The following is a 15,500-nucleotide window of genomic DNA, read 5'->3' on the forward strand; positions in this document are numbered from 1 at the left end:
ATTTATCCTTAATCCAAGTCCCACAAGACACCACAGATTGAGGTAACCCCAAATGAATTCACAGTCTAAAATTACAAAACTCACAGGAAAATAAGGTACCAGAAATAAAGTCAACAGAAAAAACAAACAGCAGAATTATACCTCTATGAACATTAAGTATTAGAAATAACAAGTACAAAATATAAAATATAACGATTATCTATTAGAAATAACAAATATAAAATATAAAATAACTATGTTTGAAAAACTATAAAGAAGAAACAAAAACAAACCAAATATAATCTCCAGCAAAGAAAAATATAATCACTCAACTTAAAACCAAACAATAAAACAATATTTCTCAACAATATTTTAAACAATTGGAGAAAATGGATTATAAATTGGGCATTAGATGATCATTAAAGTTTGTTAATTTTTATTAGGTATGATAATGGCATTGTGATTATTTAAGATATCAGTATTTTTAAAATATGAGTCCTAACGTATGACATGTTACCTGGAATTTTTTTTTTCAAAATATGTCAGCAAAGAAAAAACAGTAACAAATAAAACAAATGTAGAAAAATGTGAGAAATATTAAATCTAAGTGGTGTGTGTGTATACATAATTTTCATAATAAAAATAAAATGAAAACTCAACTGATAGTGTAATCAGAATGTTAGATAAAGCCAAAGGGAGATTTACAGAATTATTAGACAGATCTGAAGACAGTATCCAAATTATGAATAAAACTTAAAGAGAAAAGAAAACTCACCTTCCTTTGGGCTGACTGCTGCAGGGAGAACATTCCAATCAACAGTCCAAGTAGGGCAAGGGTGGGGAGAAAACATCACTTCAATGCCCTTTTCCTAGAAAAGGAAACAGCCTTTTTCTAAATTAAGGAATTAATATAGTCTTATTATATTCTTGAAGGCTAAAAATTATATTTCTATATTGGTAAGGAGGCGGATAAATAGTAATAATCATCAGCTATTCCCAAAAGTACATATTTTAATTAAATAAAAATATAGTGTGTTGAGTATTTTGACATCACACTATCCTATTTTTTTATATTGAGATAAAAAATAAGATCTTTGACAAACCTGAGAGAAACAAGAAATGGGGAAAGGATTCCCTATTTAATAAATGGTGCTGGGAAAATTGGCTAGCCATAAGTAGAAAGCTGAAACTGGATCCTTTCGAAAATTAATTCAAGATGGATTAGAGACTTAAATGTTAGACCTAATACCATAAAAATTCTAGAGGAAAACCTAGGTAGTACCATTCAGGACATAGGCATGGGCAAAGACTTCATGTCTAAAACACCAAAAGCAACGGCAGCAAAAGCCAAAATTGACAAATGGGATCTCATTAAACTAAAGAGCTTCTGCACAGCAAAAGAAACTACCATCAGAGTGAACAGGCAACCTACAGAATGGGAGAAAATTTTTGCAATCTACTCGTCTGACAAAGGGCTAATATCCAGAACCTACAAAGAACTCAAACAAATTTACAAGAAAAAAACAAACAACCCCATCAAAAAGTGGGCAAAGGATATGAACAGACATTTCTCAAAAGAAGACATTCATACAGCCAACAGACACATGAAAAAATGCTCATCATCACTGGCCATCAGAGAAATGCAAATCAAAACCACAATGAGATACCATCTCACACCAGTTAGAATGGCGATCATTAAAAAGTCAGGAAATAACAGGTGTTGGAGAGGATGTGGAGAAATAGGAACACCTTTACACTGTTGGTGGGATTGTAAACTAGTTCTACCATTATGGAAAACAGTATGGCGATTCCTCAAGGATCTAGAACTAGATGTACCATATGACCCAGCCATCCCATTACTGGGTATATACCCAAGGGATTATAAATTATGCTGCTATAAAGACACATGCACACGTATGTTTATTGCAGCACTATTCACAATAGCAAAGACTTGGAATCAACCCAAATGTCCATCAGTGACAGACTGGATTAAGAAAATGTGGCACATATACACCATGGAATACTATGCAGCCATCAAAAAGGATGAGTTTGTGTCCTTTGTAGGGACATGGATGCAGCTGGAAACCATCATTCTTAGCAAACTATCACAAGAACAGAAAACCAAACACCGCATGTTCTCACTCATAGGTGGGAACTGAACAATGAGATCACTTGGACTCGGGAAGGGGAACATCACACACCGGGGCCTATCATGGGGAGGGGGGAGGGATTGCATTGGGAGTTATACCTGATGTAAATGACGAGTTGATGGGTGCAGCACACCAACATGGCACAAGTACACATATGTAACAAACCTGCACGTTATGCACATGTACCCTACAACTTAAAGTATAATAATAATAAATAAATTTAAAAAAAAAGTAATGCTATTTTAAAATTATTACTAGAAGATCCATAGAAGTAATAAGCTACCTAGAAATATATTGGATATCAAAGAGAAAGTTCAGCTGAAGATGAAAATGTTATCAAAAACAATCCACATAGAAATAATAAAGAACTCTGCATATGTCCATCAAGGTCTCCGTTTACATATATGAAAACCACCACAGCCTAAAAGCTACCACTTTAACACATACCCCAAAACACCACTCATACTAGTCTTTTAGAAGCGTCTTTAATGTCACTAGAGAAAAATTTCTCCGGTTTAACCAAATAGTTCCCAATATTTTCAAGAATTAGAACCACTTTTCAATATATTAAAAAAATTGCAGGATCCTTCTCTGTCTTAGAAGCTGTACATTTGTTTATTTGATCTATGTACAGTGGCATGGCATACACATGGATTCACAGATCCCTTCCAATCACATTCCAGGTCCATAGTCCACAGTGTATATCTATATCTATATCTATATCTATATCTATATCTACATCTACATCTACATCTATATCTATGTTTAGATATCTCCATGGCTCAGTTACTTTTATCTTTAGGAATAACCTATTCAAATAAAAAATCTCTGAGATTCCAGCATTGAATGCTTTGTATCAGTTTATGAGATTACTTTCCATTACAAAAACTAGCTGAATTTGCGTCCCAAAGGAGATAGTACAAAGAATCTTTCATTAGGGCTAGAGATATGGTTATTGGTCTACAAGCCCTGTGCACTCATTTGCCTCCAGAAAGATAAACACATCTCTCTGACATCATCTACCTGTCTTCTATCTCCTTCAGTCTAGCCACACTGACTTTCTTGCTATTTCTCATTTCACTAAACTCATTCTTACCTTAGGGTCTTTTAAAAAAACACAACTATATTGAGATATAATTTATATATAATACCACACAATTTCTCCTTTTAAAGCATCCAATTCAGTGGTTTTTAGAATATTCACAATTCATCCATTGCCACTATCTATTTTAAGATATTTTCATCATTTCATCATTTCCAAAAGAAGTTGCATATCCACTCAAGAGGTGAACCAGAGGTCCCTTGGCAGTGTAGTCATATAATCAAGACACATCAAAATCTAGACATGCCTCAATAACTTCTAAAATCAACTATATAATCATGTTTCATTACTTAATCAATAGGCCACAGAGCTTAGATGAAGAGTTAAGGAATTGGTATCCTTACCAAAGTCTTCCTGTCCATTTCTAAATCAGTAAACTCTGTTAACTACAGAACTCAATTACTTCCTAACCCAAATAGGGAAATAAAATATTTTTCCAGTGCAACTCGATGGATAACTTAAATTACTTCATGAATTTTCTATTCAAATAAATCTTCACATCACCTATTAAAAGCAAAAATATTTTTGCAGATCATTTCAAATGTTAGGGAAAGGAAAGCTCATTGTTGAAAACTTTACAATTAGTACTACTGAAAACAAACTATGCCCCAGTGAGAAAAAAATAAAGCATATGCTTTTTCTGTTTTTGAAACAGGGTCTAACTCTGTCGCCCAGGCTTGTTATATAACAAAAACATTAAAATCAAAGATTAAAGTAAAAATAAAATTAGAAGAATTACAAAATTACAAATTTAAATAAAACCTTGGAAAGTAAATTGAGATATTAATCTTTATATTTCTTTTCTTTTTTTTTTTTCCCGAGGTAAGAGTCTCACTTTGTCGCCCAGGCTGGAGTACAGTGGCACAATCTCGGCTCACTGTAACCTCCACCCTCCCAAGTTCAAGCTATTCTGGTGCCTCAGCCTCCTGAATAGCTGGGACGACAGGCACATGCCACCACACGCAGCTAATTTTTGTAATTTTAGTAGAGACAGGGTTTTGCCATGTTGCCCAGACTGGTCTCGAACTCCTGACCTCAAGTGATAGGCCTGCCTCAGCCTCTCAAAGTGCTGGCATCACAGGTGTAAGCTACTATGTCCAGCCTCATCTTTATATTTCTTTAACTTGAAATCATTATCCAAACTAAAAAAGGCTGAGACCAAAACTTTACAACAGAAAAAGATTATGTTAAAATAGTACACTTGACCAGGTATGATGCTACCTTGATCAATATCCTGAATATTAAAAGAAAAAAAAAAAGTTTTGAGAAAAATGCTTTTTAAAAGTATATATTGTGACTTACTTGGCTCCAAAAATACATAATACTAAAAGTTTTAAATTTAGTATACTTCACATAAATGAAAAAAGTAGCAGAAATATTAACTGGCAAAGAGTGAAGTAAGAAAGCTACAAATAAAATTTATAAAAAAAAATGTCAACAAATGTACAAGTTTGAGCAGAATGCTCAGCAACATTATCATATAGAATTTTTGAAAGAAAATGTTAATAACACAATTAAGTACCATTAACTTGGCCATGGTTGGTCTTGGTCCTCCTATAAATAAAGGATCGCTGTGCTCTTCTACACCTGGGACTTCACTTAAGTTTGGACGCTGCTCAGTTGAGACTGTCAACAACTTTGGTAAATGGAGAAATTGGATCCCACACTTAGAAGCTGCTGTTTTTACTCTTGGCACTTCCTGAATCCTCTGGTACCAAGAGGCTAGCAATGGAAATTCTACCAGCTTCTCAGAAAATTTCTTGCAGATAATTACCTAGGTAGGAAAATAATAAAACACATTATTATGTATCTTTTGTTTGTAACAGCTGCGTTGAGGTAACTTTACAAACCACAACATTCACACATCTAAATGTATAGTTCAAACAATGAGTTGTAGTAAATGTATGCAGTAATGCAACCACCTAGTTTTAGTACACTTACGTCACCCCTGAAATTTCCCTTGTGACCATGTGCACTCTATCTGTGCTTCCACAGTCAGTTGCAGACAACCACTGATGGGCTTTCTATGTTTATAGTTTTGCCTTTTCCAGATTTTCATACAAATGGAATCATAAAATGTGGTTTTCTTTTATCAGTATTATGCTTTTGAAGTTAATCCATATAGTTACATTGACCAATTGTTTGTTTTTTTATTAAGAGTAGTAGTCATTGTGTGGATATACTGTATTTTCCTTACTCATTCACTTGTTGATAGATATTTGCATTTTCCCGGTTGTTGGCTATTATAAATAATGTTGCTATACATTATAATGTAGCAGTGTTTATATGGAACTGTTTTTCATTTCTTTGGAAATCTAAGAGTCAAACTGCTAGGTTTTATGGTAACTGTATATTTAACTTTTAAAGAAATTAAAATCTTCTCCACGGTTGCCATTCCATTTTACAATTCCCACTAGCAATCCATGGAGGTTCCAGTATCTCCACAACTTGTCAACACTTGGTATTATCAGTCTGTTTGATTTTAGTCATTCTTGTGGGTATATAGCAGTGTCTCACTGTGATTTCAATTTGCATTTCCCTATGACTAATGATGTTGAGCAACTTTTCATGTGATTATTTGCCATTTGTATATCTTCTTTAGTGATGTGTCTTATATGTTTTTATGATTAATTTCACAGCATAAAAATTGGAGCAACTCAGCAATGAGAAAATGAACACAATTAAAATGAGCAAAAGATCTGAGTAGACAACCAAAAAAGATACACAGATGGCAACTAAGTATATTAAAAAATGCTCATCATCATATATCATTAGAGAATTACAAGTTAAAACAAGGAAATGCAACCACACACCTATCAGAATGGCAAAAATCCAAAACACTGACAACTCCAAATGATGGTGAGCATGTGGAACAACAGGAACTCTCATTCATTGCTGGTGGGAATGAAAAATAGTACAGCCACTTTGAAAGACAGTTTAGCAGTTCCTTACAAAGGTAAATATACTCTTACCATACAATCCAATAATTGTGCTTCAAATGAGTTGAAAATGTATGCCCACACAAAAACCTGAACACAGATGTTAACAGCATCTTTATTCATAATTGCCAAAACTTGGAAGTAACCAAGATGCCCTTCAGTAGATGAATGGATAAACTGTCGTACAGCTATACAATGGAAAATAACCATCAATAGAAAAAGAAGAATATAATAATTCCAAAAAGAATCAACATAAATAACAATGGCATTTGCAAATGTCTATGAATAGTACAATTGAAAATCATTTTGGAAAATTTTACACCTTACATTCAACTGTCTATCATCTTTCATTGGTAGTATGTTTTTAACTCTCTCTAAGAACTCCTCTGTAATCAACTGCATTCCAATCTGGAAACCCTTTCATCTATAATTCATGGCCATGAGCACATTCCTCTGTTCCTGACCCTCAGTATACTTGATAAGTTATTAACACACTGCATATAGAGAGTTAATTGGACAACATTATATCAAAAACCTAAAATCCTTAATATATACTTACACAAATTAGTTTAAGTGGTTAATGGGGAAAGAATTAAAATCAGTATTAACTTCCTCAACACAAATAATGTAACACTTTTAAATTATCACAATTTAATATCTGTAGTCTATAATCATTGGTGTATTTTGAGGGGTCTCAAAAGAAATTTTTCAGCTTACTGCAGAAGTGTAAAAATGGAGAGCTTGTACTATTAATAGTGATCTAAAGTTCCATTTTTTTGTGTGTGTGAAGCTATCTTCTCTGTATGTGAACTATTAGGCAAAATCTAAATGATATTCCTTACCAATAATGTAAGAAGTATCTTTGAGAACCGTATTTTTAAAAATTACACAATGAGGTAAGGAGAACATTTTACTAAAGAAAATAGTAAAAAGATAAAAGAGAAAATTGTAAATATTTAAAACTAAAAAAGATAACTAGCATTATTTGGAAGACTTTTTTTCAAAAGCAGCACTTAAAGTAATACTTTCATTTTTTCAAATTAGAAAAATTTGAAATTGTTCCTCCTGACACAAACTCATATATTTTTGTTTTCCCTTGGTCAGATGCTTTCTCCCTAGCACTACCACCAAATTCTATTTTCTTTAAAATTTAGAGTGTTCTTGCTTCTTTGAGAGGCAATAAATGTTGTTTCCATAGAAACCACTATGTCACAAACACATTATGACTTATGATTATGAACAGATAGATAAATAAAAAGGTCAAGTCACAGGAAATCTCTACAAATATATCTAGCAGTAATATCAGAGCATGAGACAGAAAGGACAGAAAATTAATAAAAAATTCATACATATATATTATACTGTATTTTATGTGGACTTTAAGATTAAATGAGCACAAGTAATTGACTATAAGAACAAGGACTGTATCTAACTCTCTTTGAATACTGAAGCACTTAAAACACTGCCTTGCAAATAATACCCTGTTGAGTGAATAAACAAATGATAAAGAATCCATTTATTCAGAGAATAATCCCCTCAATATTTTTCAAGCTGCTATTTATCACTCATTTAGGGGTTGTGAAATCAACATAGCAGGTTTTTAAAAAATGAAATAGAAAATATCAGAGTACACATCCCATAAGTTTTTTTGTAATTATTATTTTTTAACATATTATTTAAAGATACACATTTATTTCTACACTTATTCAACTTGTAAAATGTATTACAGTTGTCCCTCAGTATCCATGAAGGATTGGTTTCAGGACCTGTATCAGACACCCAAATCCACGGACACTCATACTCATGTCCTTGATATAAAATGGTGTAGTATTTGCATATAACCTATACACATCCTCTCCTATACTTTAAATCCTAGATTACTTCTAATACCTAATACAATATAAACACTATGCAAATAGTTATTCTGTATTGTTTAGGGGATCAGGACAAGAAAAAAGTCGGTACATGTTCAGTAGAGATGCAATTTTTTCCAAATATTTTAAATCTGCGGTTGGTTGAATACATGAATGCAGAACACATGGATATGGAGGGCCATCTGTATTTACTGAGTTAAAGTAAAAAAAAGTTTGAAAAATACTCTCTAAGGCACCCTGAGAGCCAAAAAGTTTATTAATTCTCTCAAGATTTCTGAATTGCTTGGAAATAGATTAGGTGCTACGGGAACAGATCTTTAGACATGATAATCACACTATAAATGTTCTCTTTTCTTCATCTTTCCTGTACTTTTCTTTTTAGTGACTTATTCTTATTTGTTAGATGTACGCGGCATCTTTCCTTTCTTTTGAAATGAAGTTGCAATTAAATAACAATAATTCATATTTAAAAGAAATTGAGGAGGTTTACTCTGTGTGACAGGCCACTCCATTTAATCAACATGCCAGGCCACTCTACTAATATCTAGACAGCTCAGAAGGTACTGAACCACATTCATTACACTCATGAAGATATATTTAAGGAAGTTGCTAATGAAAACTCTGTGAAATGAAAATTAAATTTCTTCATAAGAAATGATTACCAAATAGTTACCTGGCTCATAAGATCAAAACCATTATAAATATCACAGAGTTCTTTAAGGACAAGGAAAAAAAAAAGATAATTTATTTTTAAAACAATGGTTTTTTTTAAAAAAAGTACAGCTACCAAAGCAAAAATAATATTTTAGTAACTCTGTAGTTAATTGTCAATAAAGGGCAAAAAAAATTGTCTGAATAAAAAGAGAAGCAAGACGTTGCATCTATTCAAAATATTTCTTCCTTTGCATTCCTTTACAATCACTTATTATATAAAATATTTTGTCATTTTATATCATTTCCTTAGTCATACCTCTTTTTTTGAAAATATACTCACAGATGTTTAGGTGAGCAGTGTAAGCAGAGAAAAAACAGTAAACAACCTATCTAAATGGAAATATAATCCCAGCTCTCCATTTTTTACTTATAAATTAGAAGTAGTGAGTTAAAGCTAAAAGCTCTTGAGGACCTAATGCATAGGAGAAGACACAGAAAATACAAATTTACCACTAAATAAGTAGCAGCTACCATTTTTGTAATATGCCAGCAAAAAGTGAGGTTCCCAATTTTATGCCAATGGGAACACAGGAAGAGGTATTTAGTTTTGCTAAAAAATCAATTTCTAAAAGAGGAATGATTTTACCTAAGCTAATAAAGGGGTGTGTGTGTGTGTGTGTGTGTGTGTGTGTGTGTGTGTGTGTATTTAAACTCAATTCAAAGCATTAGAAGTTAAAATGTAGAAAATCAAATCATAAGTGTTCAAATTACAAGTAAGATTTTATAAAATTATAAAATGCAAACTTTCTGTCTTATAGGAGTACAATAATGTTTTAAATACTTCTATCAAAGTGTATTTGCTTACTAGTACCACTTGAAAAATAACATACAATCTTCTAGTATTGGAACAGTAGGATTTTGCCCTAGTATAGCTATTCATTGCTACTTCTCCCATATGCTTGATACGCTATCTACCAGAAAATTCTAGTAAATGGATTAAAGAGGGGGAAACATGAGTGTACCTATTAATTTATTCCTTTTAAATCTATTTCTAAGACTTTTCAGAGGAGAGGGTATCGTCAGGCCCCTTTCCTTAAGAGGTGGTGAGCCATCACGGGTTAACTTTGTAAAGTAATAAAGTATTTTCTGGAAAAAAAGAGCTTGCAGCAGCTTTATACATAATACCTTAGCCCTTCCATGTTTGTCTCTGACTAATTAAAAAAAACAAAACCAAAAAAACACCTCATCCATTCTACTTGTTATTGTTTTCCATCTTTGGTTTTATTCTGTTTATCAGAACTGGGTATTTTCCCTAGTTCTTCTCATTTTGTCCCTTAGGAATTCAAACCTTGACTTAGCAAAACTGACTCCTTACTTTTATGTCCTTGACTTTATTCCTGTGACTAAATATTCTGTCCCTAGATTCAGTTTAATGCTTCTGGTAACTTGACCTTGATTACTGATGATGAACTTGATCCTGATTCTGATCATTTGGATGGTCACTCCATTCACCTCAATGTATGTTAATTCAAGCAAAAAGGCTTGCCAACATAACCACTCTATGAATTAAAATGACTTCTTTACTACCCAAGATGATTTAAAGGAGAAAAATATAACAAGTATCAAGGCTTTATCAAAGAAAGATGAATTCCTGAAAATATGAGGTGGGCGGATCACAAGGTCAGGAGTTCGAGACCAGCCTGGCCAACATGGTGAAACCCTGTCTCTAGTTAAAAAATAGAAAAATTAGCTGGGCATGGTGGCGTGCACCTGTAATCCCAGCTACTTGGGAGGCTGAGGCAGGAGAATTGCTTCAACTCAGGAAGCAGAGGTTTCAGTGAGCCAAGATTATACCACTGCACTCCAGCCTGGGTGACAGAGCAAGACTCCATCTCAAAAAAAAAAAAAAAAAAATCCAGTAAAAATACAAAGGAATGAAGGAAAATATTTCGAGAATTAGTTTACATATTCACATCATTTTAATAAATTTCTTCAATAAAGGAATGGATATGCTACTTTCATTCAATTCTGATGAAACTGGAAATACAGTTACCCAAAGAAGTCAAGAAGACAGAAGACCAAGTATTTCATAATGTATCAAATGACTGCTCTAATGACTGAACTTGGTAATAGAGGAGAGGGATCATGGAGAAGAGAATCTAGAAATCATTTGACTAGGAAAAAATTTAAAAATCAATGTCTTCTTCCCACTCAACTCTGTGGACTCTATTAAATTATGACATTTGGCATTTAAAATACCAATCAACATCTAAACAATTCCTGGATCTCCCTATTTTTACATTGTTTTGGTTGCCAAGTTTGGTTCAATTTTGAGGAAAAGAGAAATGTTCTTTAAGAAAATGACAATTGATCAATACTGCCTAATTTACTTGTGAAGCAAAGCCTTCAAATACATAGATTTTCAATAGAAGTCTCTTCTGTCAAAAGATACCTGAATTGTTGGTGATATATAATGAGAATGAAATCTAATATCTGATTCCTTAGTAGGGAAAAGGGGGAAATGCTTCCAAGAAAAAAAAACAAAAGCAAAAAGCAATGCAGCTCTTGAAAACCAATTGGAAGGCTGCAGAGAGCTAAGCTTCCTATGTTCACTCTGGTATTATTTTCACCCTGTTCTTTTTTCTTGCACAGAGGGAATGTGTGTGTGCATGTGTGTGTGTGTGTGTGTGTGTGTGTGTGTGTGTGTGTGTGTATAAGACAGAGAGAGAGAGAGAGAGAGAGAGAGAGATCTTCCTACTCAGAAAACTTTCTATCCTCCCCCAGCACATAATAACAGAGCCAGCTACTTTAATCTCAGAGAGAACGGAGAAGCATACAGGTCAGAATAAAATATTTTCAATTTGATAATACCTAACATAAGATTAATTTAAGTGACTAATAATTATAAAATTTAGCTGACAAGATTTTTAGTTTTTGTTTTTTTTTAACTGGATCCTCTAATAGTAGAAGTCCAACGGACTATCCATGGTACCACAGAGCCGACTTGGACCTTCTAATATTAGAAAGTAATCACAATAGAAACTTGAAGTTAATAATAACAACTGTTAACATTTTAGCAATTTCACATTAAAAGTCATAATAATTACTAACATTGATTGACAGCTTACTATGTGCCAAGCACTGTTCTCCATACTTTACACAAACTTTAATTTGTTCCTTACATTTTTCCTCTTAGATAGGTACTATTATTATCTCCATTTTACAGATAAGAAAATGGAGAAAGACATTAATAACTTGCCCAGCAGCATACTGGCAATAAGAATGAGAATAAAAATTCAAACCTAGGCAATTTCATAGACCGAAACTCATAGTAATGTGTACAGTCCAGACAAAACCTTACCAAGAAATGATGGATACAGGGCAAGAGCACGATATCTGCCAGAGTGAAGTAAAGCCCTTCTGCAAACACATGCTCCAGAGGTGGAAGGTCGGAGGCTTTTGCTTTTCTGATGTGAGAAGGCTCTCTGTTGGTAGTAGCTGGTTCTTCCTGCACTGTGAGCTTTGAGAATGCCACTTTCAGTTCCAGACTCTCAGATGAAGAGTCCAACTCTTCAGATGTTTCCTGCGTGTGGACCTTGCTCTTTGCCTTTCCCTTAGTAAGGGGAGGCCCAACTCCATCAGCCTTCTGTTGCTTGAGTTTCTGCCTGCGGAGTTTATCATCATTATGCACTCTAACAGGCTCACTAAGCTTTTTCTCTAGCTGTAGTATTTCTACAGGTATAGTTGGGGGCTGGTCAGAAGATTCTCTGAGAAAATTCTCAATAGCCAAAGGGATGGTGAGTTCACATAGCCTGGTCCACTGACTAACCTACAAAACAAAAACAAAACAAGAAATGAGAGGATTTTTTAATTTCAACATAACTTGAGAAAAAATAACTGTCTTATTGGGAAATAAGTTTTGAGCTAAATCATCCCTGGGTTAGGCTTTTATGTTACATCAGGAGACACATCACGATGTTTTAGAAGTAAAAACATTAAGCAAAAGAGGTTTAGCATTCCTGTATTCCCCTTACTAAATAAATCATTACTTCTTAAAGCCTTAAAAATATACCTCTCCTGTCCCGCCATTCTCCTAGATCCTACAATAAGCAGGACTTCCAAAGCATTACTATTTGAGTTCCTATTTATATGTAAACATTCTGTTTAAAAATCAACATAACTAAAATAAAGAAAAAAAAGTTATTTTCTAAAAATGTCTCCAAACTTTATAAATTAAGTCTTAATTCTTATTTTTCAATACTGCACTGAAATATTGGCACACGTAAAGGGTGTATTAGCCCATTTTGCATTGCTGTAAAGGAATAGGTGAGGCTGAGTAATTTATAAAGTGAAGAGGTTTATTTGGCTCATGGTTCTGCAGACTATACAAGAAGCATCTGCTTCTGGTCAGGACCTCAAAAAGCTTTTAGTCATGGTAGAAGGCAAAGAGAGAGCAGATGTGTCGCATGGGGAGAGAGGGTGCAAGAGAGAGCAAGGAGGAGGTACCAGACGCTTTTCAACAGCTAGATCTCTAGTGAACTAACAGAGCAAGAACTCACACATTACCCCAGTGAGAGCACCAAGTCATTTATAAGGCATCTGCCCCCATGACGCAAACACCTCCTACCAGGTCCCACCCCCAACAATATTGGGGATCACATTTCAACATGAAATTTGGAGGGGATAAATATTCAAACTATATCAAAGGGCTACCTTATTTCATTGGTTACTGTGGTTTTTTAAAATAAACTTTTATTCCTAATAGGAAGTTAAAATATTAAATGGTCAAGTAATTATGTTATCACTCCACTCTATAGCTTCAAATAACAGAAAAGAGACATTATACTTACTTCAGCACAGGCTTTCAAGCAAGTCTTTTTAAAGCCCAGAAGTTCCAAAAGTTCCTTCTTTAAGGGGTCTGCTTCATAGGATTTCTGGATTATGTGTCTCAATACAACGGCAAGTCCTGCTCTACAAAAATTGTCTGATCGTTCTACTACTGCAGGCAAACAGCAATTCTGGACTATTGGTGGGAGCTCTTGCCTTGAAATAATCTGTATTTCAACATCCTGGATCAGATCATCTCTTAGTAGTGAACTATCTGTACTCACTTCTTTGGTGACAACTAAGCAAATTTTAAAGATTTTACAGTCACAGTAAGATAACAGAAATAAAGTTACAGATGTATGAAGAGGAAAGATGCATCCTTTTGTTTGGTGAGAAAAGTCCAGATACAGGTATTCTTCTTCTGTAAGACTTTTCTTTATGGCTTTCATTTTCTTCTTTCATTGAGTCACCTAAAGTATAAATTGTAATGATTATGGTCTTAGAATATAATCATTTAGAAGCTAAAAGATGAATGTTTCAAAAGCCTGTTCTAGAAATCAGTAAAAATTTGCAGTAGATAATAATGCTATGAGGTTTGTTTCTGAAGACTGACTAAATGACTTCCAAAAGAAAAAATTCCACCCTTTGCAATTGACTAGCATTAGAGGAAATTTTACAACAGCTCCTTTAAAATGAGCAAACCCCAGTGCTTCCCAATAGAGCCCTCCCAATCAAGTACTTTGGGGTCTCACTATAGGTGAGAACAGGAGATAAACAGAAGGGGAAATAAATTAACCAAGAATACTGAGAGCTGTCTGGGGATAATATCCTTGAGAAGTTTTGCCAGTGCTGGCCCTTCCATACTGCTTCTTTTTTATGACCCTACAAAATAATAGGGAGGGGACATTCATTCTTTTAGGAGAAGTAGATTCTACTCAAGTGATAGCTGCTGAGTGCTAAATCATAATATAAAAATATTTAAATTTCCCCATAACATGGATAGTGAGAGCTGAGATATCTTAAAGTTAACATGTCCAAAATCTAGTTCCTTATTCTCTCCCACCCTCAAACCTGCTCCTTATGTGTCTTTCCCATCTCACTTTACACCGTTCTTTTCCTTTACACCCCCATAACGAAACCCTCCAAGGTCTTCCCATTGTCCTTAGAGAAAAGCCAAAGTTTCTACAACAGCCTACAAAAATCTCCTTGATCTAATCCTCTTTTATGTCTCTGAGTTTGTCTCATTAACTCTCTTCATTGCTCACTGTTCCAGCCAAAGTAGATTGTTATTCCTCTAAAACAGCCATCTCCAACATTATTGGCACCACAGACCAGTTTCATGAAAGACAATTTTTCCATGAGGGGTTGGTAGGGGGATGGGGATGGTTTCCGGATGAAACCTCAGATCATCAGGCATTAGATTCTCATAAGGAACGTGCAACCTAGATTCCTCCTGCGTGCAGTTAATAGGGTTGGAGCACCTATAAGAATCTAATGTCATTGCTGATCTGACAGGAGACGACATTTAGGCAGTAACGCTGGCTTATTGCCGCTCACCTCCCACTTTGAGGTGGGGTTCCTAACAGGCCCCAGACGGGTACTAGTCCTGGGCCATGGGTTGGGGGACCCCTGCTAAAACACTAGGTACATTCCCACATCAGGGCCTTTGCACTTGGTGTTTCCAGTACCTAAAACACTTCCTCACTTCCTTCAGGTATTTATTTATTCAATGGCAACTTCTTACTGAGATCCTCCCTGACTACTCAATTTAAATCACAAACCCCAGTCCCCACGCTCCCTGAAAAAATGGTGATATACCATATTTTATTATTTGTCTCCCACAACTAGAATGTTCCATGAGTAAAAATTTTTTGTTCACTGCTTTATATGCTTATTATATATATAAGCAAGCAGTATTTGACAAATGAAAGCAGAGATAAATATACACACTGGTTAAAGGTGCAAACACACACAG

At 34.4% G+C, this 15,500-nt stretch overlaps 2 protein-coding genes across 4 annotated transcripts in view; one reads left to right on the forward strand and one right to left on the reverse strand.

Annotated features, from left to right (window-relative positions):
* PPA2 (inorganic pyrophosphatase 2) overlaps window positions 1-15,500 on the forward strand; it is a 1,020,900-nt gene that overhangs the window by 666,489 nt on the left and 338,911 nt on the right. The gene's annotated exons all lie outside the window — the stretch shown is intronic.
* GSTCD (glutathione S-transferase C-terminal domain containing) overlaps window positions 1-15,500 on the reverse strand; it is a 133,330-nt gene that overhangs the window by 109,747 nt on the left and 8,083 nt on the right. For all 3 annotated transcript variants that reach the window (XM_050791482.1, XM_050791484.1, XM_050791483.1), the window contains exons 2-5: window positions 13,549-13,995; window positions 12,060-12,527; window positions 4,754-5,005; window positions 755-848 (exon numbers count right to left, since the gene is read on the reverse strand). In XM_050791482.1, coding sequence (XP_050647439.1) covers window positions 755-848; window positions 4,754-5,005; window positions 12,060-12,527; window positions 13,549-13,974 — 1,240 coding nt within the window. In that variant the 5' untranslated portion in view covers window positions 13,975-13,995. The remainder of the gene's footprint in view (window positions 1-754; window positions 849-4,753; window positions 5,006-12,059; window positions 12,528-13,548; window positions 13,996-15,500) is intronic.

Source organism: Macaca thibetana, chromosome 5 (assembly GCF_024542745.1).
Source record: "Macaca thibetana thibetana isolate TM-01 chromosome 5, ASM2454274v1, whole genome shotgun sequence".
In the NCBI taxonomy this organism is placed as follows: Eukaryota; Metazoa; Chordata; class Mammalia; order Primates; family Cercopithecidae; genus Macaca; species Macaca thibetana.